Source organism: Natator depressus, chromosome 15 (assembly GCF_965152275.1).
Source record: "Natator depressus isolate rNatDep1 chromosome 15, rNatDep2.hap1, whole genome shotgun sequence".
Lineage (NCBI taxonomy): Eukaryota > Metazoa > Chordata > Testudines > Cheloniidae > Natator > Natator depressus.
The window spans coordinates 25,043,177-25,069,581 of record NC_134248.1 but is presented as its reverse complement, the minus strand read 5'-3'; the positions used below and the strand labels follow the sequence as shown (position 1 = coordinate 25,069,581).

Here is a 26,405-nt window from a genome sequence, read left to right as displayed (position 1 = left end):
TCCGATTCTTAAACCTTGGGTTGCGTGCTGTAGCTATCTTTAGAAATCTCACATTGGTACCTTCTTTGCGTTTTGTCAAATCTGCAGCGAAAGTGTTCTTAAAATGAACAACATGTGCTGAGTCATCATCTGAGACTACTGTAACATGAAATATATGGCAGAATGTGGATAAAATAGAGCCGGAGACAAACAATTCTCTCCCAAGGAGTTGAGTCACAAATTTAATTAATGTATTCTTTTTTTAACTAGCGTCATCAGCATGGAAGTATGTCCTCTGGAATGGTGGCTGAAGCATGAAGGGGCATACGAATGTTTAGCATATCTGGGACATAATACCTTGCAATGCCGGCTATGAAAGTCCCATGAGAATGCTTGTTCTCACTTTCTGGTGACATTGTAAATAAGAAGTGGGCAGCATTATCTCCTGTAAATGTAGACAAATTTGTTTGTCTTAGTGATTGGCTGAACAAGAAGTAGGACTGAGTGGACTTGTAGGCTCTAAAGTTTTGCATTGTTTTGTTTTTGAGTGCAGTTATGTAACAAAAAAATCTACATTTGTAAGTTGCACTTTCACGACAAAGAGGTTGCACTACAGTACTTGTATGAGGTGAATTGAAAAATACTGTTTCTTTTATCATTTTTACAATTCAAATATTTGTAATAAAAATAATATAAAGTGAGCAGTGTACACTTTGTATTCTGTGTTGTAACTGAAATCAATATATTTGAAAATGTAGAAAAACATTCAAAAATATTTAATAAATTTCAATTAGTATTCTTTTGTTTAACAGTGCAATTAAAAATTCGATTAACTGCGATTAATTTTTTAAATCGCGATTAATTTTTTTGAGTTAATCGCATGAATTAACTGCTATCAATCAACAGCCCTACTGTAAATTATTTATTTCAGCTGTGTGGGAAATGATCTAACTGGAAATTAAATATCCTTGGATGAGATCAGTCTGGCGTTGTATTAGCAAGTGCACAAATGAGTCATCTAAATATTGATCCAAGAAGCCCATATGCCTAATGCTGCTGACTTGCTAACTGGAACTTCAAACATTTGTGCTTTCTTAGATATCTGTAGGCTCTGGCATACAAATGACGTAAACTATGCTGTTCTGACAGGAAAGAGAATGGCTGAAACCAGTAGAACCGTGGAGCTAAATGTTGGTAAAATCAGTTCAGTGCTCTTCAGGAAAAAAAAGGCTACTAGCTGATCAACTTAAAGCCATATGGACTGCCAGTGCCTAGGGCCCAGTTGGAGTCTGACCCTGACATTTTGTGTTTCATACACTGTATGAGTTAAGCCTGAAAGGCCTCTGTTAGTGTCACCCTCTCCTCTGACGTACGCTCCCCTCACTTCCCTTCTCGTTCCATTTTCCCTTGAGCTGCCTGCTATCAAGGTTGCTGCACAGCGTCTGTACTGCAGCATGTCTCACCATGCCACGCTTTGCAGCAGTCTCATGCTCCTACTGGCACTTCCTTCAATAAAAGTTTTACAGAAAGGAAACACACTGAAGCCACATTCCAAAAAGGGGTACAAGTCAAGTGTGGGAGCTGATTACAGTTCCGAACTCAATGGAGATCTGGCATGGTCCAGTGGACAGAGATGCTGAAGTGGGACACACGTGTCATGGGACACACTTACAATCTAACAGATTACAATCTAATATTTCCAGCTCTGACACTAATCTGCTGTGTGAACCTGAGCACGTCACTTCCCCTTTCTGCACCGGTTTCTCCTCCTAGCCTTTGTCTGGCCTTATCTATTAGATTGTAAGTGCTCTGGGTCAGGGGGTGCCTCTTACCATGTGTTTCTACGGTGCCTTATGAGGCCAACAGCCCTCCTATAACACAGAGTGATACAGTAACAGGGCCTGAAACTTGTGTGATGGGAACAGCTCTCCATTAAGTCAGCAGACACACGGCAGGGCTCAGCTGTACGACCCCTCGGACTCAGAGACTTTATCCTGGCTCGGAAAAGCGCAGAGTTTAGGTTGGGCTCAGCTAACGTGCTAGCTAAGCCTGACCTTTTCTCCTAGTGTAGATATAGCGTAACATCCTGAGCTCAATTGCTTGAGCTGCAGCCTAGCTAAATAATTTAATTTCAAGATCTTACCTTGCGCCTACACTAGGGGGGAAAAGGTCGAGTTCAGTTTGGGCCTAGCTAGCACGTTTTAGCTACACCCAGCCTAAATTCAACCATTTTTCCTAGTGAACACCAGGCCAGAGAGATGGATCCTATTAAAGTCTCCACACTCTATCCTCAGTGGCATTTGTACAGCTCCCTATTGAGCTACCTGCATGGTGAACCTCCATGCCTCACAGGATGAGGCCCACAATCAAAGGTGTGCAGAGAAAGCATGGACGGAACCCTATTTTCAGGAGTTTTTGCCAGGCTGTAAAAATTTACAGAATTGCTGCATCAAAACAGACTACTGATCAGACTCATGATCCAGCGTGTCTGATATCCTGACTCCTACACCAATGACAGATGCCTCAAAGGAAATGACTTAACTCCCAAGGCACACACAAGGGGTTGGGGGGGGGGGGCACTTTTCTTCCCATCCCAACTGCAGCCGGCAGCAATAGGGAGCAAGGACTAACTTCAACCATGCCAGCACAAGAGCTCCACCTAGTGGTGACAGTGCTGCAGCGCTTGTGTAGCTCAAAAGCTACCTAGTAAGAGTGCTCCAAAATGGCAGCCACTTGGTATTTGATGTTGCTGACTTTTACAATATCTGTTTTTTTTCTCAGAGCCCCAGCTGCTGGAATCAGAGATTGCAGGAGAATCTCATCTTTCATGTAACATAAAAAAGCAGGTATCAGAGGGGTAGCTGTGTTAGTCTGGATCTGTAAAAGTGGTAGAGTGTCTTGCCGATAAAAAAGGAAGTGTTCTCCACAACCAGGAGGGCAGGAAAGCTGGGAAACATGAAGTGAGGCCACACTAAAGGCTTACAAATCAGGATACAAATTTTAAAACAAATTATGAAAAGAAAAATTTCATGATATGTAAATCAATCTCATTATTTTGGGGATCTGACTCATGATTTTTGAATGCTTGGAGGTTGGCAATACTCGGTCTGAAGCAGGAAGATCGACAGTCCTTTTGATATTGTCCTAGCTGATGTCACCACAGACTATTCTCATTCATATAAATATCTAAGTTTTTTTTAATGTTACACTACACTATTGAGCTTAACACTCTACATGCAGATAAAGGGAGTCTATTGGCTCTGACAGCAACGCTCCCTCACACAGCCTTAATTATATCTGCTTTCATATTTTCTTAAACCTCTAGAATCTCTCCCTTTTTTAGCGCACAGAGCCCCCCCTTTTCAAACCATGAGCCCTCAATTCTATAACAGAGAGCTGTTTCCAGGGAAAATACGGGACAGGAAACACAAGAGACGAAAATGTGTCTCTTGCTGATAATAGCCCACCTTGATTAATTGGTCTTGATTAATTGGTTAATTAATCAGTTGGTATGGCAACACCCATTTTTTCATGTTCTCTGTGTATATTATATCTTCCTACTGTATTTTCCACTGCATGCATCCGATGAAGTGGGTTTTAGCCCACGAAAGCTTATTCCCAAATAAATTTGTTAGTCTCTAAGGTGCCACAAGTACTCCTCGGTTTTTTTGCTGATACAGACTAACACGGCTACCACTCTGAAACCTAGAAAACATAGCCTTCTCAATTTACCCCTTCTGTCAAGTATTCCAAAATCCCAAATCTATATTGAAAGTGATTTGCAAATTAAACCCTAGGCTGTTCAATATAGGACCTCATTTACTCACACAAATGACTGGGAGATTCACTGCATTACAAATCACTCAGTATAAATTATTAAAATTTTGCACACAGTTTTAAAAAAGTAAGGATAATGCAGCAACAAAAGGTCATACTTTAATTTAACTTGATGGGTGCAATTTATTTCTAAATAAAATAACTAACTGTGTGCTAAGGCCAGTGTTTTCAAACTGGGGAGCCTAAAATTAGATGCATAAGTAACTATAATGGGAGTAGTAGGTGACAAGCTCCTTGGAAAATCAGGTCACTTATTTAGGTCTCTAGATACAGATTTAGGTCCGTTTGACTATGCTGGCCTAAATGCACTTTGTGTGGGAAAGATTTGATAGTGTGTTTTGTTTGAGTAACGAAGACTTAGAAACTGGAGATCTCAAACTGTAGCACCATCTCTGCTAGTAGATCTTTGCTAAGAAGTTGTGGGAAGTTACCTTTGTGTGTGTGAATTACACAGTGTGTAGATCAATGCAGCGTGAATAAGCAAAGTTCTCATGTAGGTCCAAAGTGATCAAAGGGTGGGGAGAGAAGAAAATCCTCTCCTCTCCCAACTCTGGAGCTTTAATACATATTCAAATGCCGCACCTCTTCATTTTAAGACTTATTTTTCAGTGCGTTCAGTTATTGCTTCCCACCAAATGACCAGCATCGGGCTATCTAATACATCAGTGGCATTGAGTTAAGCTCCTGGGGTGTCAGGGTTGCATGCCATCAGGGAACAGGCTGTTTCCTTTGCAGGGTACCATGCTGCATTGAATACACAGGCTGCATTGTGGCATTGAAGCAAGGAGCTCTTCAGCAGTTAAAACAAAAAATTGGGGTGGCATTTTAAATGCTCGGCATTGACCTAACTCTGCTCCCACTGAAGTCAGTGGCCAATGCCGAGAGCTTCAGAAAATCACACCCTTAACTTCAATAGCAACAGAAAAAGAGGCTGAAATGCCTTTTTATTAGTCCTGAAAATTCGTCTGCAGCCCCACTGGCAGAGTCAGATATGGGCACAACTAGGCCACAGGACACTCTGGAGATGATGGGAGAAGAGTTTTTTGTATGCCTAGTCACGGTCAGTCAGCTAACACAGGATGAAGGCTAAGTGACCCTGCACCAGTGGAGTGGGAAGCAATGGTAGGAAATACTGTCGTGTCCTTTTGCCCGCCCTTCCTAGAGACCACTCGGGGAGAGAATCTCAGAAGGCACAAGTGGCAACTGGGCACCTAACATCCATCTGTAGCTTTGAGAATCTCTCCCTGTGTCATCGTCTATTCAGTGTAACCAATGGGAGGTGCTGCTGTTCCGAAATTACCAATCAGCATAATGGGGTTACTCAGACCAATAAGAGCTGACTGACATGAGTAAGGGCTGCAGGATCAGGCTCTCCAGGGAGCATATTTAAAAGGGGTGGGAAGAATAAAAAAAATATATAGGAGAAAATAAATAAAGCTGAAAATGTCATTAACTTGCAGATGTGGTATCAGCTGTAATTGAGAAAAATATAGCCATGCAGCATTTTTGATAGCAACAAAAACCAAACTTGTTTTTTAAGCAGCAATTATTTGAGAAATCAAATAAAAAAACACCTTTGGGTCGTGAAAGCTTTGTCCACTGTGTTTAGATGATGCAAAATTAGTGACTAAATACAAGATGTGCACCTTTGATCTGGTCACTTTCAGGTACAGACATACAATGTAGAGTATGTTATTTTGTAGTTAGGTGCTGACTTGCACTGTCAAACTTTGTGTACTGCAAGCAAAAAACATGTGTCAATTTCAGTGGCAGATTCTGTACACTGCATAAACTGTAACAGCACGGCAAGCCTCAAGCAAAAGCAAAGCAAGCATGGGGGCCCAGAGCCTTTCGGTCATTCGATGCCTCTCCAGTAGCTCGACAAGAGGAAAAGCAAACTCATTGTCTGGCCCCAATCTCCCCTTCCAGCATTAGCAGCAGAAGGGGAGACAACTCACAGCTCAGTTTCTACCACCCCCTGTCAGTGGCTTATGGTCCCATTCTTGCTTGGGGCCCAAAAATACATGGTTATGCAGGTACTTCACATGTCATATTCAGGTACACAGTGCAAAGCTTTCAGCCCCACGAGGTGGAAGACCATTCTCCAAGGAGCACCCCAAGTACACAACACAAGACACTAGAAAAGGGTAGGTTACACACACTCAGCAAAAACGGCATTTTTATTGGAAACATCTTGCCAATTCAGAACAGGAACAGGTATACTGGTTTCCATGAAGCTGTCCTGGTGCTGGAGAGCAACCAATGGGCTGCTTTCCACAAGGAGGATGGGGTTGTTCTGGACTGTCTCAACTAGAAGCAGATGGGGAAGAAAACAAAAGGACAAGAACAACCAACATGTGGCCACAAACTGTAAAACATACAAACAACTACAATCAAACACTCGCAACTACAGTTCAGGGTCTTCTACAAAGGACCAACCTTCAATTAGAGGAATAGAAGCTAATACAGATGGTCTTCCAAATAAGCCTAAATTCAGCGCCTTACTAGTTAAAACAGTTATGAAGTCAGAAGAAAGCACAGGAATGGCAATTTTACAACAAAAGAAAAGGAAATCCTCCAATGTAGCTTTTCAAAATGATCACTGATCATAACTTTACGGTATATATAATGGAATCTTCTTAAAGTGAGAAAATTGTTCCCCCAAACAAGTGGAGATTTACTTCAATAAGATTTTAAATTTGCACACTGAGATACACTGAGATAATCAGGGACTTGCATTTGATTTCACTATGAATGGAGTTCACTATAGACAAGTTTGTTAGGCTGAAAGAGGTCTCCAACTGCTGGCTTACATATGGGTAGATTACAAGAATTGAAAATGGGCTTTCTGAGCACTGCCCCCTTATTTGAGCCATTTGCATGGGCAAAATATGCAGCAGCAGTTCAACAGAATGTGCCGTGCATAGCTAATAATATTCGGGCATCCAGTTGCCTCAGCTTGCTTCACCCATATTGATCATGTGCAACAAAGCAAACTGCATCCCTTACGTGGCTTTGCTCTGCTCCCTCCAAGCCCCCATCGACCCCCTGAAAGATCAAGTCCCTAAATCTCAGCCTAGCTGATCATGAATTTCATTCCTATGAAATGGTTCCAATCTCAAGCACTGCCTGGGATGTAAAATGGAGAACAACATACAGAGTACATTGCATATAGACTCACAGCAACTTGTGGGTTTTATTTAATAAATGACAACAATGGCATTTTGGATGTGAGGAGTTGAATTTGTAAAGAGAAATCCACTTGCCTGGGAACTTAGCTAAACACTAGTTCGTTAATCCTGTGCACCTCACATGGTTAAAACACCCCCTCACTTCAGCGGCTATGCTGAGAGCACAGCCTTTGGGCATAGACAGATGATAGATAAAAACTGACGTACCCAGAAGAGCAGAACTGCCGTCACCTAATGGGAACCTCTGGTAGCGTGGAATATTGAAGGGAGGCAACACGTGGAATCTCTTTTCCAAAAGGGGCTCCAGGCGTGAGGCAGATGGGTCTGCAGGATGGAACAGGTTATAGACTTGTTGGCAGGCTGGCCTCAGCTGAAAGACTAAGGAGAAAAGGAGGGGGGAAAAAGAAACTCCCAAGTATTACAAAGTTATTTGTGAGGCTCGTATAAATCTATTTAAAAGGTGATATACTATTTGTAAAGCACTGGGGGAAAAAAGCCCTTTAAGAGTGCTTACTTCCATCACACTCCAGTTGTAAATCAAGCAGGACAACTGATGTTTCTTTGGAACATACTTTACTAAATTTTTTGCAGCATATTTTTAGATTTTTGTTGTCTAGGGTTCAATGACAAAAAATGTGTAATCAATATTTATAGGAGTAGCTAGTACTAACTTGTATGGTGGAACAACACATATATAATTTAGTTTTACAATATGTTCTACAGTTCATCTCATCCAAGTTATTGGATTTCTTCTTTGCAAGTCTGAAAGCTTTTTTTGTAGAAGGTATTTAAAATGCCCACTAAATGGAACTACTGGAACATGCCAAAACCTACTGTCAAGAGCTGGGATGACGGTTTTTCTCAATGCAAGGACCAGGCCCAAGGGAGACCCAAACAGGAAGAAATCAGTGATCTCAAATTCAAATTTTCCAACATTTCCTCCATCCAACATTGTGGAGCTACTCGATCGTCTGGATCCTGGGTCATTTCTCAGAACACTAGAATGTAAACTAAAACAACAATAAATTCATAAATAAGAACAGGGTCAAAAGCCAAAATTTTGTTCACAAGGGTGTGGGGGTTTTTTAGAAAAAATGAACACAGATTGTAATGTGGCTAATCGTGTAGACAATTCTTCTTATTTTAAGAAAAGGAAATGTATCCATTAATCACCTGTGCCTCTACATGCTAGTGAGCTACCCTATCAGAGCAGAGTCCCCTTGTTTCACTGATATGATCCAGTCCATAAATTCAAGCTCCAAGTGAGCTACAATCTCTAGGATTCCTGTCCCCACTCCTCCAATCTCTAATACGCTCTTTGTGGGTTTGAGTAAAATGCTGGCTGCTGCTCCTGAAGTAGTAATTTGCATGCTAGCAAGAGCAAACAAAAATTACTATAGTACCATGCAAAAGGCAGCATTTACAATCAATTTTAACTTAACTCCAAGTACATGTATTGTTATTACTGTCTCTCTTCTTGTCAACATAATTCTTTTAATCATTTTTTCTTTTCATCACTCTATTTCTCAGTGCTACGGAAAGCAGTGAGCTTTGCTTACCCATTTCTTCTTCAAGGAAGTGGGAAAAATGTTAGGGGATTACAAAGGAAAGAAAAAAGGAAATGGGAGGGGAAAGAGAAAAAGAAAGATCAAAATCTGCAAGAGGGTTTCCTACATTCTTGTGCACTGACTTCACGCCACAGAGTTTTCTAACAGCATAAACTTATATAAAAAACAAATACACATTTATACCCCATATACTATGGTGGTGATTTCCATGCGATGAACTGCATTTATCATGCACCAGCAATATCCTTCCCTAGATTCTGCACAGTAATCCATGTGTGTCATGACTACTCACATTTTAAACTCCCCTCTTGCGCCATCCTGAGCAGCTTCAGAAAGCTTCAAGCCTGCCCCTAATTTGTTTCTTTTCCCCCTTCTAAAGTGTCTAATTTCCCTACAAAATTCAATGGGTCTGAAGTGCAGGGTGGCAATATGCAGATTTAAAGTCCAATATTCCTGGAACTCCAATAGGGTTAGAAACACAAGCTGTCTTACATGGGTGAGCTGGGGATCACTCCAGCTTCCAACAGGATAAAGTGCTTGTTTTTATTCTAGAGCTGGTGGATTGTGAGCTATCAGATGCAAAATATCACAATGTATGAATTAGAAAGAGGTTATTTTAGGGAATAAAGAGGGTTGGGTTTTTTTCAGACTCTGAGTCTGAATTCTAATTTTCCAAGGCTGCAGAGTTGGACCAAGACAATCTGGCTGTATTTAAAGCTCTCTGTAACATAGTTAAAAGAATTTTCCTGTAAAATAAGGGGGATAAATGAATTACATGACAGCTTGGTTTGAGAGAAAAGTTCTACTGGCCTGGAGTCAGGGATGACCCAAACAACACTGCCCTTCCCGGCTCTGGGGCAGAGTTCTAGAGGGGGTCACTGCAATTTGCCCTAGCTCTGCATGCACAAAGTGCTCATTCCTTAGGGGCACTTCTGAAAGTGGCTGCCAGGCTGTGCAGTGAAGTCCTGCTACTTGCTGCTGCCTTGGAGCCCCCAGTGGAACATGGCTGTGTGCACTATGCCAACTGGGATACTGGAGCAGCTGCCCTTGCATGCATCCTTCATCTGAGAACGCCAGTCTGACAAATTAACAGCTGCGAATGACACACACAGTTGGGAAGGCGGCAAATTGGTTTCCCTCTGATTTTATTTTCCTCATTGTGCCTCCACTGGCTGCCAATCTAGACAGACACTAATAAAACCTTTGCACCATACCACACTGTCATGTATTTTCTGCAATACACACACAGCTCTATGTCTAGAGTTTTGGTTACCAACGAGAGCAAGTTATGATGCTTGCTTATACTATGCACACAAATCATTGAGAAAGTCAAAACAGTGGCATCAAGACAGTGAACAGCAATGACAGCTAAAATGAGCCTGTTTCCCTTCCTGTGATATGAACAATGCTCCAGGAGGTCATGCTGCTAGAACGCATGATGTTAGCATGTGTGTGCAAAAGAACAATCCTCTGGTAAAATTAGAACCATTTTAGCTGTCAGGGCTGCAACACGTTGGTCTTATGTGTAACTAAGACAACTTGATAAGCAACGAGTTCACCCTTATAGAGAAGACCCAGTCCATTAGCTTGATTTAAATGAATACACAAAATGACAGACAGCACATATATCAGATGTATTATGGCAGGAATGGATTTTCTAGATGGGTTCTAATTTCTGTTACATTCCAAGCACCTTCCTCCTGCAGCCTCCCTCAGGTCGGGTATGTGGGAAAGAAAACATACTCTAATAAGCCATTTGGTACAGTTTTTCTCATTTTAGTGGACATTCAACAGCCCTTTTGGGAATCAAAGGAAATGAGATCTGAGGGGGAATCACAATCCATCATGTCTCAAGCAATCCACATGGTCCTGCTTTTCCTTTATAATGCTACAGCTGCATTGATTAGACAGGATCAAACTGGGTTTAGTAACAAGTCAACTAATTGACAGTCATATAAAACCAACACAACCAGAAATATTGTAGCTGTGCAGAAGGATTGAATTTAAAAATAAAAGAGTGGTCCTCTCACCAGATGATGCTCCGACTTTGCTGGGCATTGTCCCAAAGTAGTGGATAAGTCTAACACATGAATGAAAATTAATCTGTCTTTGGCATGTGCTAAAGTCTGCATTGGGCACCAAAGGAAAGATCACCATATGCCAGGCTGCCTGAATGACACACATTTGCTGTGCTCATTAGGAAAACTTGGGTCTCTCTCCTGCCAAGATCTCTGCACTAAGCCATGTAACCATGTTACATCATGTCTTGGTTTTCATAGCGAAAATTGATACTAGTGATAAAGTTATGTAGTGATAGGAAAGCGTACTGGTAACCCTGCTATTCATTAATCAATCATCATAAGCAGAGTGTAATGTAACACTCTGGTTATATGCAGTCATACAGGGGTAAACATAATGGACCTGGCAATATCCGTAGCCCACTCTGGGCCCACCACCCATTTTACAAAGTAAACAGGAACCTGCTTGCCAGATACCAAATAAGGCCATGTTTCTTGGTTCAATCCAGGTACATCCTTCTCTGGCTTCTAGAGCAAGCAAGGAGGAGAAAACAGTACGTTTTGATTTGACTAGCATTTGCCTGTCTAATATGGGAGGTTGCCTTGCTAAGCTACGACAAGAGACTGATTGTCTTTTATTACCCTGGTGGAAAGAGCTTACTGGTTTTCCTAAATGCAGCCATCTTTTTTTAATATAGCAGTTCCATGCCCCAATGCCATTCACTTTCATACCTTCCCTCTTGTATAGATCTTTTAGTAAAGGGCCCCTGACAGGTGAGTAGAGTCCAAGCCCCCAAGTTGGAATGTAAAGACAAGCTTAGCTGGTGTAGGAGAATGAGGCTTGGAGTTGCATATAGGATTCATCGCTTGTCAGGCAGTGAAAGGGAAGGATCAGTAGAAAATGTCTAGAACTCTCCTAATTCCACAAGCCGATAGAAATGCAGCAGTGAGGACATAAGCGTCCTGCTTCAAAGAGGTGCTCCTTGAACAGTATCTAAGTGGTAAGAGGACCTTCCTCTAGGAAAGTAATTCAATTAATAAATAATAAAGTAAGTGATTTTCTAGTGAACCATTTAAAAAGGTCATTATTATGCTACTTAAGGTTGTAAATACATATAAGAAACTGAAACAGACTTTTGATGTAACTGAACAGGCTCCATGCTTAGTAAAGGGTACACATTAATTTGGAGGAGGGGCTTAACAGGGCAGAGGCAGCTTTGGCTGCCTGTGCTGGCAATACTGTAAATATACAACACATGCCTCTGGCTGAGCCTATGCACTGGGAGATTCAGGAGGGTGTTATGAAAAAGATTTCCCAAAAGGGAAAATTCAGGCTGAAGAGCAAGAACAAAAACCTTCCTCATAGCAAACTCTGTTCGAGAGGGGAGCAGTATGCCAAGGGAAGTGATGGGGGGACCCAAAGCTTACAACACTTAAATCTAATGCTGTGCTCAGTCTGAGCCCTGGTCTACACTACGAGTTTAGGTCGAATTTAGCAGCGTTAGGTTGATTTAACCCTGTACCCGTCCATATGATGAAGACATTTTTGTCGACTTAAAGGGCTCTTCAAATTGACATCGCTGGGTCGAATTTGGGGTAGCATGGATGCAATTCAACGGTATTGGCCTCTGGGAGCTATCTCAGAGTGCTCCATTGTGACCACTCTGGACAGCACTTTCAACTCAGGTGCACTAGTCAGGTACATAGGAAAAGCCCCGGGGAGCTTTTGAATTTCATTTCCTGTTTGGCCAGCTTGGCGAGCTCATCATTACAAGTGACCATGCAGTCCCAGAATCGCAAAAGAGCTCCAGCATGGACCGAAAGGGAGGAACTGGATCTGATCGCTGTATGGGGAGACGAATCCATGCTAACAGAACTCTGTTCCAAAAGACATAATGCCAATATATATGTCAAAATCTCCAAGGGCAAATTCGAGGTGTTTACAATGCTCACAACTGCAGCAGTGATTGGAGTGGGCTCTCACTTGCAGTGCTATGGCGTATGCACAGGCAATCCAGGAAAAAGGGTGAGAAATGATTGTCTGCCATTGCTTTCACGGAGGGAGGGAATGGTCACTGACGACATGTACCCAAAACCACCCGCGGCTACCTTGTCCGTTATCTCAATTTTTTTTAATTAATAAAGAAAGCATGCATGGTTTCAAAACAATAGTTACTTTATTTTGAAGTGGGGAGGGTGGTTGGCTTATAGGGAATTAAAATCAACAAAGGGGGCGGGTTTGCGTGAAGGAGAAATACACACAACTGTCACACCGTAGCCTGGCCAGTCATGAAACGGGTTTTCAAAGTCTCTGTGATGCGCAGCGCGCCTTGCTGTGCTCGTCTAATCGGTGTCTGGCTGCTAAAAATCGGACACCAGGCGATTTGCCTCAACCTCCCACCCCACCATAACGTCTCCCCTTACTCTCACAAATGTTATGGAGCAAACAGCAAGCAGCAATAACAATGGGAATGTTGGTTGCGCTGAGGTCTGACCAACAGCGCCAGCGAGCTTTTAAACGTCCAAAGGCACATTCTACCACCATTCTGCACTTGCTCAGCCTATAGTTGAACTTCTCCTTACTACTGTCCAGGCTTCATGAGCCATGGGAGCAAGGGGTAGGCTGGGGTAGATGCAACCGCGCGGTGCTGCCGGTTGGAAAGCAGCCTGAGGCAGAAGCCTCCAGCTCGCAGGAGATCAGGATAGCAGAGTTGCAGCGGAAGCGGTGGAGCCGTTCACCATTGATGCGAAGGCACGCAGGAGCGGCTGCTGTGTGGCCAAGGCAAAAGAGCAAGAGCTCTGGAGCGGTTACATGTGGAATGTATGGCTGCAAGATTTCTTCACCAGCGACAAAGGACAGGAATACGATGCACCTAAAATCTAAAAAGGCCTGCACATTTCCCAGAGTCACTACCCTTGATAGCACAACGTCAATGATTGCATTGGATACTTGGATCACAGCAGCCCCCACAGTAGACTTGCCCGCAACAGCAGTGGTGACAGTGAGATGAGCAGGCTCCCGCTTGCAGTGCTATGGCGTCTGCGTGGTTAACCCAGAAAAAAAGCCGCGAAACAATTGTCTGCCGTTGCTTTCACGGAGGGAGGGACGACTGATGACATGTACCCAAAACTGCCCGTGACAATGTTTTTGCCCCATTAGGCATTGGGAGATCAACCCAGAATTCCAATGGGCTGTGGAGACTGTGGGAACTGTGGGATAGCTACCCATAGTGCACAGCTCCGAAAGTTGACGCTAGCCACGGTACTGTGGACGCACTCTGCCGACTTACTGTGCTTTGTGGGGACGCACGCAATCGACTGTATAAAACCACTTCCGAAAAATCAACTTCTATAAAAATTGACCTAATTTTGTAGCGTAGACATACCCTGAGTAACCAGTCGAGGACACTCCCGCACTAACTGGGGACATCCTGGATGGGAACTAATTGGTCTCTTCCATCTCTAATGCCTAGGATTCTGTTCTTTTAGGACCCATGATCATCTCATTTCTTCTCCCAGGTTTCCACTGCATCTCTGGCAGAGCCATGAGGATCCCTCATCTCCCTGCTTGACATGCGAGGCCCTGGGCTCCTCCCACTCACCTCCAGGCAAGAAGGCTTGGCTGGAACCACCCTTCAGACCAGTCAATGCTGCTCCTTAAACAGGGTCACGGTCAGTATTGGACAAAGCTGAGCAATTCTGGGGACTGTAGTGCTGCACCTAGAGCATCCCAAACCCCATGGCCTGGGAGCAAGGGACTACTGCCCTGAATTTGTGTCTCCAGAATAGCAGCGAAGGGCCCTATGAACCTGGGAAGGGCCCAGCGTCAGCGTTCATATCCATCCTCAAAATATCCCATTGTTTAGGGATGCTCATAACAGATGGCTCAGGCCCATCTCTCGGACCAACAGGCCAGCCAGGTCAGGATCAGTTTTGATAGATGACTAAATTTAAAATGACATTTGACTCTAAGTTCTCTTGCCTTGTCCGTAGCTGCACTGGTTACAGACACACTATTTCAGGAATGGCCAACCTGTGGCTCCGGAGCCACATGCGGCTCTTCAGAAGTTAATATGCGGCTCCTTGTATAGGCACCGACTCTGGGGCTGGAGCTACAGGTGCCAACTTTCCAATGTGCCGCGGGGTGCTCACTGCTCATCCCCTGGCTCTGCCACAGGCCCTGCCCCCGCTCCATCCCTTCCTGCCCCCTCCCTTGAGCCTGCTGTGCCCTCACTTCCCTCCCCCACCCCAGAGCCTCCTGCACACCATCAGCGCCTCCCCCTCCTTCCCCGCACCTGATCGGGAGGTGCGGGGAAGGAGGGGGAGGCATTGATCGGCAGGACTGCCAGTGGGTAGGAAGTGCTGAGAACGGCGGGGGAAGCTGATGGGGGGCTGCTGACGTATTACTGTGGCTCTTTGGCAATGTACATTGTTAAATTCTGGCTCCTTCTCAGGCTCAGGTTGGCCACCCCTGCTCTATTTGCTCCATCCTGCTGCAGTAACATGGCAAAAAAATAACCACCAACCTCTTGCTACTCTTATGTGGCCATTTTACCCTCACTGTAACATGGGTGCAGCACAGCAGCAACTCATGGGTAATTTTGTCCCCACAATCACACAGTACCATAGAACGCTGCTGGTAATTCCTCTGCAAAGCCCACACTTGCCAATGGAATCTGAACACCTCTAATATTCTTCAGCAACATTCCTCATCCTTGCCATCCCCGGGGTTACAAAACAACATTAAAACTGCACACGGGCGTCTCTCTTGCCCCCGGGGATTCCTGACTCACCGTTCCTTTGAAACCTTACCTTGAAAGGAATGCCTGATGTTGCTTTATTGTGTCCATTTCGTAGGTTGATGAATCACTCCTTTTTCGGGGTAGCTGCTTCTTTGGATCTTCTCCGTTGCTACGAGGAATATCAATGTTGCTTCTGCTGAGGTGTCTGCTAGCCTCCAGGTTGGAGCCACTGGAACAATAACTGTTGTTCACAATTATTCCAGGAGACAGGAGGTCAGTGTCCTAGGATTTGAAGTACACAGGCATCAGGCAACAAGTCAGAAGTGCAACCACATTAGACCCTCCCTCTTCAAACAACCGCACTGCCTCCTCATTTGTTCCAGTTCAAATCTACTTAATCTCTCCATTTCCTAACACACCTATCTAAGTGGACTCCAGGAATTTTTCTACTTTACCTACCTTGGAGTGCAACTGAAAAGCTTAAAAAGGACACTAACAACTTGAAGCTCCGCTCACACCATCTGGGAGAATAGGATGTTTGATGGTCCTGAGCAAGATTACTCAGAACATCCTAGTCTGTGATGAATTTTCACTTGATAAGTATACTAAAAAAAAACTAGCTTCATATGGGATTTCTGGTATTGAAACCTAAAACCAAACAACATTTCTATAGCCACTAGGCGGGTGTATAATACAAAACAATACAAAACAGCAGGGTTGGGCAAAGCCTACCCCAAAAGTAGTGACACAAGCACACACCCCAGCGTGCACACACCCTCCATGAAACTGGAAAATGGAGCTTTGTTCTTTCTGACGAAAGCCCTAAATACATTAGAAACAGTCCATATTTTCTAAAATACATTCTTATACTTTGACAACCACATTAGCAGTGGTGACTATTGCTGATATTAGGGCATCACTGACAGAGTCCTAACCAGTCCTCCATAGTGCCTATCTCCTGGGCACAGGGGGATAACTGGAGGTAGAAGAGGGAAGGATTAAACATGGAGCCCTCCCTTCCGTCTGGAGCTAGGGGCGGACAGGGAAGTTCTGTGGCCAACACGGTTATCCTGACTGGTTTCTAGTAGGCTGCATTACCTGCACACTCACAACACTCCCTCGTCGGCTGCTGTTTTGGCTCTCAGACACACTCTGATTGCTGTAACATAAGGCATCAAATCCCAGGATTCCTCCTACGCAGTCCCCTACCAAACAGACCTGAAAGAGAAACCAGAGGTGGGAAAAAACCCCAGAATGATCCCGCTCACTTTGAATTCACAGAAATACTAGCTAAAGGAATAAAGGATTTAAGCCCAGGAAATGGGGAACATGAGATCCTTCATGTATTTATCAGCATCACTGCTTAATCACGTAATATCTACCTAGGAGTCCTCGCTAGCCCAAGCAGTTATGGAATTATTGACCATCATGTCTCAGATGGGTGAGTTCTGGGTCAGCAGTTACTCTATACCAGGCTGTGAGGTACTCTGGAAGGTTTCCAGCTACGGAGCAGATCTGGCTTGAGGCAGGATCTGAGATAATTTCTTCCCATATGGGAGGTCGTGAAAACCCTGATTATAAAAGGCGGGGAGAGGCAGAAGCACTTGTGATACATGGCAAGGAAAGACAGTGCAGTGGTTAAGGCACCGCCCTGGGTTTCAGGAGGCCCAGACTCAATTCTCACAAACTTTGTATGCAACCTTGGGCAAAGTCACTTAGCCTCTCGGTGCCTCAGTTCCTCGTCTGGAGGCTGTAGAACTCCAGTGGGGACAATAGCACCGCCCTGCCTCCTGGGGCATTGTGAGGATAAATACGTTAAAGATTGTGAGGAGCTCAGATGTTACGGTAATGGGGGCCAGAGGAATACCTAAAACAGATAAAGAGCATTTCTTACACCTCATTTGGAGAGACACATCACACCTATGGTGTCTTTCGTTTAAGCTTCACATGTTTACAGTTAAATTTCTTAGCTCTAATTTGCATTTTCTTCTTATAAAAATGAATCTCCAATAAGAACAATGTAAAATAAGGGAAAATCTTTATCTTAAAAACAAAACAAGAAGCCCAAGAAAACATTTTCATAAATTAGCCCAGCATTGTCAAACTTTTCCAACTCTTCCAAGAAATTCAGAGGGAAATGGCCTTGTTTGCTCTTCATTTTATTGTTCTAAAACTGCTTACCCACCTGGCCAGTAAATGATGTGCCTTCTTCTGATTTAATGAACTCGCTGTAGGCTTGATTGGCTCTCAAAATCACCGTGGCTACCGCCTCCTGATATTGTGGGGATGATGTTGCTAGCAGAGGAAGTGCAGCGAGTGGAATGTGATCCTGACTATTGGAGAGGCATCCTTCATCATAACTGTAAGGGCTGAGGCTGAATATAGGAGAGGAGATGAAAGAGACAGAGGCTTGCATTTCATCATTTGCAGCCAGCACAATCAATGTTTCAGATCATAAAAAAAAAATCTCAAAGTACAAAAGCTGTGTTCTCTCTTGCTGGTAGAAATGCTCTAGGGCTGGGGAAAACACACTTCTTTCCCCCTTAAACCTAAACCTTCAGAGAACACACACAGTCAGAATGACCCTTGGACAATAACTCTGTAAATTCAAGTTTAAGTACTTATCTGACTAGTTTGAGTAAATCAATCACAGAACTCCAGCTGCACTGCTATTGTATTCATTACAGCCATGTATAAAATTGAGGCTTGAAGTCTTGCTAGTTAATTAATAAAGTGCGCTCTTGAAGTGTGTGGACAGCTCTCATCAATATCGAGCATCCTCAACAAGGACAGAGCATACCCCATAGTGTTGATTATAGATGCACAACAACAGAGTAAAATTTTACAAATGTACCCCTCTCCAAGATAAAGGAGCACTAACTTACTTGGATACCAGTGAAAAGGCTTCTGAGCAGATGGCTGGGCAAGAGACTAGCTTGACTGCAATGTGTCCAAGAGCAGCTGGGTAATGTACCCTTATTACTGTATCAAACACTGTTGTGATAGTATTGACATCTCCTTGTTTAGAATTCTGATCACCACTTCCTGTATCCAGGATGTTTCCTCCATGTAGTACCAAGATTAGGACGTGGATTTTGCTTGGCTGCATTAATGGCTGCACTGATTCATCCTAAAAGGAAATGAAACAAAATATAGTGAAAGTACTTGTTTCCCCCAAGCCTTTGGTATTTGCCCCAACAACACTATGTTTATTTAGCACCTTCTCTTCTACAGCCCTTCACAACGTACTTACAACACTGCCCCTGAAATACAGGCACCTCCAGGGGACAGGCCAATTCCTACCCAATAGCAACAAAACACATACATTGTCCATACAACTGTAATTGGTGCACTTCAAGATACACAACTGTGGGGATTTCAAGCCCAAGAAGGAATCCCGTAGTGAGGGTATCTTTAAAGAAAATTGATTCTTTCTTCCTGAAATGCCTATGAGGTAATGCTGATACCCCATGTGCAAAAATATCCATTTTAACCTGTATCATATTATTAAAAATCTGGCTAATAACTAGTGTCACTGACTCCTTCACTAACATTCACTGCATTTGACCAGGTCAAAACATTCAGCATATATTTAAGGTGTCATCATATAATTTTAGCATAAACACTGTGGAGTCCTGCTCTAATCCTAACACCTTATCCCTGTATGCTAACAAAGGCTACATTCCAAACCTTATTAGGTTAACCCAAACATCAGCTCTTTGAACATTTTTTTCTGAGAATGAAATGTCATTTTTATCGTGAATTTTGTGCTCATGAAAAGGTGCCAGATTGACAGTTCTGTAGAGTAACTCAAGTCATACTTTTTCCTAGCACAAGTAATAACAGTGTAAACTCTTCCCCACATCCACCCGTATCAGAGAAACCAAGGTCTATGGATGATGTGTCTATCTGTAACATGAGGGTAGTGATATTCACCGAACTCAAAAAAGAGTGAGTTTGAGATTCATAGATTTTAGTGCAGGAAGGAACCATTCTGATCATCTAGCCTGACCTCCTGTACAACACAGGCCAGAGAATTTCATATAACAGATCCTGCGCCAAGCCCATAAGTACTGGTTGAGTTATGGAATCTTTTAGAAAGACATCCAGACTATATTTAAAGACTTCAAGCAATGGAATTTCTAGTTAGAATTTGTCTATGGATGGAACGCTGTATAAGAGCTAAGTATTAACAACTATTATTATTAGTCTCTGTAACTTACACCTTCATTCACTTTGGTCTACGGTGTCTATAAAGTGGATTCTTGTCTGGAAGTGCATGACTAAAAGCATGGGAGGAGTGTTTTACCAGGTCAGTATTGCTTTTACTTTCAGTAATAAATGTTTTATGTGTGTAGTTCTTCCCCGTGTAGTTCTGAGATGCCATGAATCACCCGGAGGCTTATCAGCAGTCACCTGTAAGCTCCTTTCCTGTCAAGTTCAATGACTTCTGGTCATAAAGGTAAGGACACCCAAGGAATTTCTGACTAGCTTAGGGGTGGAGAGGGCTCTTTGGATTCTTTAATCCGATCAAGCCCTAGAAAATGACTTCAAGACACATGTTTCTGGAAATACAACTACACTTGGATAATTAAGACTTGTTAAACTTGTAAAATAAAAACAGGGCTCCTCCCCATAAGGAACAATTCACAGATTTTAGAATTACTCTATTACACCCTCACTCTATTTGTTTTCCACCTCATTTCTGCGCATGTTAATTTTGGAACAAATCTAGAGGGTTTTTGTTGGGGGTGGGGAGGATTTGTCCATAATGTGATTTGAGCTTGCATGTCTCTCTAGAGGGAGGAATAAAAATCCCTGCCCCACTTTGTGCTACAACGAAAGATGAGCCTGAACCACAAAGAGCTCACAACTTCTCAGTACATCAGGGCCGTTTGTATCTGGGGCTCAGATTTGGATCCATCTCTGTAACCAAGTTTGAAAATGATTTCAAACAGGGTTTTGAACAGTGCATTGACAGCTACTTCTGAATATGTTTGCTGCTAGGCTAGTTCAAGGGTACATCATTTGTTCTTTCAGCTGAGGAACTTTATGATTGCCATTCACAAGCTTTGTAGTTTTTTATGCGTGGTTAACAATATTTCATAGGTAGGTACCTTAATGAAATAACTGTGTAAGCATGGTCATGAACTAGCTCCATGACACAGAGATGCCACAAGGGTCACATAAAAAACATCTGCAGCAATGAAGTACGCTATTTACTCCATCACTTCACCAGTTACATTCTCTAAACCAATAGGGGATTTTAATTCGATGCAATCTAAGTGCTTACCTCTATGATGCTTAGCCTTTCCACACTGGAACCAACATGGTACTCTGTTGATGTTTCATGATACAAGTCATCTGGAATTAAAGCGGTTTCTAATATAAGTACAGCCAGACTCCATTCTATACAGCAGCTATATAAATGATGGCACTGACTGTGGCAGTGGTTCTCAATTTTTTCAACATCAGGATCCACCTCCCACCTACTCAGATTCCCTCTCCCATTTAGCAATTTGGGAAAGATGGGGTATGTGTGATCCCAACACTTTTTGGTCACCTCCCAAGCTGAGAACCCATGAACTACGCCATTATTAAATGTCCTAGTAGTTCTCTCTTTTTTAACATGAAGGTTTTTCTAAAGGACATCCAGCTGTAGAACTGAGGACACAGCCCATATTTTGAAAAAAGTGGCACAATTCAGATTTGGTGTGAGCAGGCAGGAGCCCACTGAAGGAAATGGAATTGCAAATTGCTAACAACAGTCTAAATTTGGTCACATGTCTCTTCATCAAGGAGATAACTGTTCTTCTCAAGCAACTAAAGAGCGGCAGTGGGAGATACCCCGGCACAGCTGTTAGAAACCATCACCTGCACAGGAGCACGGAAGAGGCTATTTGAACTCTAACAATGGAATGGGGTTTGACCTGCTCCTGCATGCGTGGATTTACTTGACACAAGAAAGCCCAAGTATAATCTTCACCACATCCGTATCACTGGATGAATCAGTCTAACTTGATGACTCAATTTCCTTTCAGCACTTCAAAAAGGCTTGCAAGGGAGAAGAAGGGGTTAAGAAGTCTGAGGAATGTATGGGTGATTTAAGACCACACCATAGCATTTAATCATTTTATCAGATAATTGCTTTTGTTATAGTAAGAAATCAAACTGAAATGGAACGTAAGAGAGAGAGAGAGAGAGAGTCTGAAAGACAAGATCTCCCTATTCCTAACTCCTGCTTGGACACTGAATCTCTCCAGGGCCTTGGGCAAGTCACTTCTCTCTGCCTCAGTTTCTCCAGCTGTAAAATGGGGGTAACAAATTTTATCGAGGCTGGTCATGAAGATTAAATTAAATGACTGTAAAAAATGCTATGTACAGTGTGAAGTAAAAAGAAATAAATTACCCTGGACATCGCATTCAGAACTTCCAATTTTATCCATGAGATCATTGGAACTCCATTTGGTGATTTCTTTCGGGAACCCCTCTTCGTTGTCAGACAAGTCCTCTTTAAAGACAGAAAAAATATTTTTGATACACTTGTATATGTATGTGCAGATGTGTGTATGCACGCACATACACACATTACAAAATACAGCATGTCTATAAATAAAAGAATACCTTTATTAATTCTGTGTAACCTCATTGCAATTTGAGGCAAGATAATGTTTAAATGTGTTTGTATAATCTACTAGTAGCTGAATGCTCGTGCTGTCACGTGGATGTGGCAGTTGGGCCACGAAACCCACCACCTGTGCAGTCTCCCTCATGTAACCATAAAATTGGAACATGCAAATTAGCTGCAGAGTAAGGATGGTGACTGGCTGAGTTACCTCTGGTATGACAATGGTCTAGGATTCTTGGCATGGCATAGATACATGTACTGTAGCTGTACGAAGCACAGGTACAATTTGTAAAGTCAAAATGGCTGAAGACTTAAACATTGGATGGTAACATATCACAAATCTCAGTGATGATTGAACCTGGTGATATTCTAAACAAAAAGAGTTCTCAATCCTCTTGTAGCTGTCTCCATTGCTTCACATTGACTCAATAGACCTTCTAGGCTTCAGAGCGACACACAGAGACTGACTATCCTGGAATCTTATACAGACACCAGCTCTCAGGACAGTGAGAGCAAAATGCATTTTAAATACAAAAGAAAAGATGTTTAAGTTAATCACCAGAGTATACAAGTAGTCTGTGTATAGCTCTGAAATATGTATAAGTAGATTTAAATTCTTGTTAGTTGTTAGAATCCAAGTTTTGGTGTTTTCCTTGACATGTTTTCTGTCCTAAACTATATTGTAAACACTGCTGTATGATTTTAAAAAGCCTCACTGATTTACCCCTACTACTTCAGACCTGTCTCCTTCTGTCCAAACTAAAACCTTGGCTTGTCTCGCTGACATCTCCTTGTGGTCGTGTAGCCACCAGCTCAAGCTCAATGTGCCTAAAACAGAGCTCCTGATCCCCCCCTCTCCAGCCATTCTTGCTATCTCCCTTCTCGATCACTGTGGACACCATCATCATACTGACTGTCACTCACGCTTGTACAGCGGGCACCATCTTCAACTTGGATCTCTCTCTAGGTCCTCATATGCAGGGCGTGTCTAAATCTTGCCAATTTTTCCTGCATAACATCTCTAAGACACAGACTTTCTTATCCATCCACACAGTTAACTCTCTCATACAAGCCTTCACCATCTTGCGTCTTGAATACTGCAACATCCTTCTCTTTGGCCTTGACAAACGCAATCTTGCCCCCCTCTTATCCATTGAGAATGCTGTTGCAAACATAGTTTTCTTAGCCCATTGTTTTGACCATGTCAACCTTCTCTTTGCATCCCTTCACTGACCCCCCCCCTTGTCTGCTGCATCAAACATAAGCTCTGGTCTTCACTTTCAAGGCCCTTGATGGCCTATCCCCTCTCGGCCTACCACCTCTCTTTCACTATCACAATGTTGACTCTCATCTCTGATCAGCTCATTATACCAGCCTCCATTGCCCATTTGTTACATTTTCTAACAAGCGCCTTCGTGCTTTCTCCCACGCCTGTACTCAAGCTTGGGAGGAGCTCCCCATCAACACCCACAAAACTAATTCACTATCATCCATCTAAACTCTCCTTTGCCATGGTGCCTCCAAAAACAACCTGATGAGGGCTGGAGGGCTGAGACCAATGCCCATCGTACTGACTGACACAGACTCATTGGGTACGTCTACACAGACCAAATAAAGCTCATGCCAGCAAGTCTCAGAGCCCAGGTCAGCTGAATTAGTCTCAAGGGGCTCATACTGTGGGGCTAAAGATAGCAGTGTAGATGCTCAGGTGGGAGCCCAGGCTCTGAGACCCTCCCCCTCATTGGGTTTCAGAGCCTGGCCACCAGCCCAAGCTGGAATGTCTACACTGTTATTTTTAGCCCTGCAAGCCCAAGTCAGGTAACCCAGCCACGGAGACTCGCTGAAGTAAGTTTTTTTTCTGCCGTAGGGTAGTCATACCCACTGTTTCTTTGTGCTCCCTATCTGCCTGTATCCATCTGTTGTCTCTTGTCTTATACTAATATGCTTAGCACTTTGGAGCAAGGACCATCTTTTTTGTTCTGTGTTTGTACGGAATGTAATACAGTGGGAGTCCTGGCCCATGAGTAGGGCTCCTATGTGCTACAGAAATACAAATAATAAATAGGCACCATGATCCATTTCAGGAGTGGGTGCAGCAATCCCTACATTTGTCATACATATCTCCCAGAGGAGTTAGGAAGCTTAGCTGCCTTGTTTGTCTAGCTCTGAGATCTTTGGATTAAAGGGTGCTAAGTATCATCATTTTTAACACCAAAGTACCTAAAAGGAATAAAGCAAACTTAATTCCCTAGGCTATTTTGGGCATTAATAAATTTGAATAAATCTAAGCCTGAACCTGGTCACATTTAGGAAGAGCAACAAGACACCCACTTTGCACAGGCTTTCCACTTTATACTGACCATGAGCTAGAAATCCCGGGCACCAGGCCTAGTCTATACTAGAAAAGATTTGCCAGGATAGCTATATTGACAAACTCACCTAGAGTATACGCAGCTTATACTGGCAAAAGAGTGCTTTTGCCAGTATAGCTTATATCCCTGAATGAAATAAGCTATACAGGTAAAGCAATTTTTTTTGCTGGTATAACTACATCTATACTAGGGCTTTACCGATACAAACATGTTGTTAAAAAATTGCACCCCTTGCCAACATTCCTGTACTGGCAAAAGTTAAATGTGTAGACCCGCCCAATGGTGTCACTCTGTTCTCTAGATTGTAAGCACGTGAGCTAAAAGAGGGAATAGTGCAATGGCTCCTCATTCCTGGACAAGGTCTTGGATGCAATTTTAAGCTGGGTAAAGTGCTCTCTGACAGTATGGTGATAGGCTCCCATAAATGTTTGATGTATGTAATAATGACATCATAGTTTGCTCAGAACTCTGAGCTCATGTCTTAGCAAGTGAAAAATTCTTTCAAATCACCTTTGAAAAATGCCAAGTCTGGCAAGCAAACAGACTTAACTGTATAACACCCCTATTGACACACCTGCCTGATTGCTAGGCAGGAAGTTGTTAAATGATTTTTTTCTTTTTTCAGTTTTGAGACTTGGAAGCTGGAGCATATTAAATATTTGTTTCTCCTACACTGCAGAGTGGAACTTAGTAAAAACCCACCAGCAAAATCTGCTCTATTAAAAGTATTAGAATTCTCAAATGGAAATGTATGAAAGACTATTGGATTTGCAGTGCACCAGTTATCTTCCTACGAGCTATCACCATTATTCAGTCAAGCACAGCTATCTGCAGGGACAGGTTTAATTAAACACAGTTATTAAGTGACTTCATTAGTATTTCTTGTCCAGACTCAGGAGACATAGCAGCAAAGCAAATGTGTCTTTGAAGAGCATTAGAATCTGTGTTACTAGAGAGTGTGTAACATTATGCCTCATACAACTTTCACCTTCATTAAATTACTATTTGTTAAGCATAGCAAGCTTGTCAGATGACAGGCACTGTATCAATATCATTACTCTAAAACTCTTCTTTCATCTAACAAAGCCCCCTCCCTGTAGACTGCCCACAGTCAGAGGCCAATTCTTTAGCAGACCATCTCTGACTTTTGGGCACTCTTCCCTCTGACACTGCAGAGAAACCAATTAATGACCCCTCAAATCTGCACATAAAACACTGCTTTTGTTCAGTTTTTATGTAATCCTGATTTGAAATCATATTTATCACTGAAGGGTAATTGTGTTTTAATTGTATTTATCGTTCCATGCTTAGCGATTTTTTTCCCTGAAGAGGTAAATTTAACTAAGAGTTATAAACATAAAAATGACTGCAATTTCAGCTATCTTCAGATTCACAGGCTAGGGTTCTCTTTTTTTGTTGCTTTACAGCTACTAATAAGACCATTAGTTACAAGGTTCTTTGGATCAGGAACAAAAAGATTTTGAAACCCTATTCTTTTCAGAAAATCTGATAAACAGCTAAGAGTTATATAAAGGGGGTTGAATGCACTGCTGCGCAAAGACTGTTTATTTTTAGTGCTTTTAATAACACTTCAACCATAAAAGATAGCGACCTGGAAATGGTAATGTCAGCATGCCATTTAATTCTTCCAACCCGAATAAAACTTAAGTTGATCTGATTTCACTGCACAGAGAGAATGAACGAACAGGTAACACCACATGATACCTCTGCCAACGGGAATACACCAGAGAAATCGTGTGTGTCAAACAGACAGAGAACAAAAAGGGGGAGATTAAATTCAAAGCTTCTCCAGCAACTTAATCTAAATATTGAACTCATTTCCTTGAGAGGTTTAATTATAGGTCTTACTGCTGCTTAAATGATCACCAAATATGACATTACTCCTATTATAATTTATTACAGTATAGATATTACTGTATGTTTAACTCTCCTTACCAGAACATGCCAGTGACTGAGAACATGTGGAAAGTCTAACAAGATAAAAATCTTTATAGGCTCAGATTACACTCACTATTCAGCAAGGAAATCTAAATGTATACGGGAAGCACT

At 42.6% G+C, this 26,405-nt stretch overlaps 1 protein-coding gene across 12 annotated transcripts in view; it reads right to left on the bottom strand.

The window, feature by feature from the left end:
• The window catches only part of PITPNM2 (phosphatidylinositol transfer protein membrane associated 2), a 211,905-nt gene that overhangs the window by 30,526 nt on the left and 154,974 nt on the right, over nt 1-26,405 (bottom strand). For 8 of the 12 annotated variants that reach the window (XM_074972413.1, XM_074972415.1, XM_074972405.1 and 5 more), the window contains 9 exons: nt 21,745-21,846; nt 20,629-20,699; nt 18,221-18,465; nt 17,521-17,710; nt 16,434-16,553; nt 15,406-15,617; nt 7,842-8,017; nt 7,215-7,385; nt 5,977-6,126 (listed from right to left, as the gene is read on the bottom strand). In XM_074972413.1, coding sequence (XP_074828514.1) covers nt 5,977-6,126; nt 7,215-7,385; nt 7,842-8,017; nt 15,406-15,617; nt 16,434-16,553; nt 17,521-17,710; nt 18,221-18,465; nt 20,629-20,699; nt 21,745-21,846 — 1,437 coding nt within the window. Of the gene's footprint in view, nt 1-5,976; nt 6,127-7,214; nt 7,386-7,841; nt 8,018-13,411; nt 13,474-15,405; nt 15,618-16,433; nt 16,554-17,520; nt 17,711-18,220; nt 18,466-20,628; nt 20,700-21,744; nt 21,847-26,405 lie in introns of those variants that run through there. The other 4 variants (XM_074972410.1, XM_074972412.1, XM_074972409.1 and 1 more) reach the window with 3 other exon arrangements.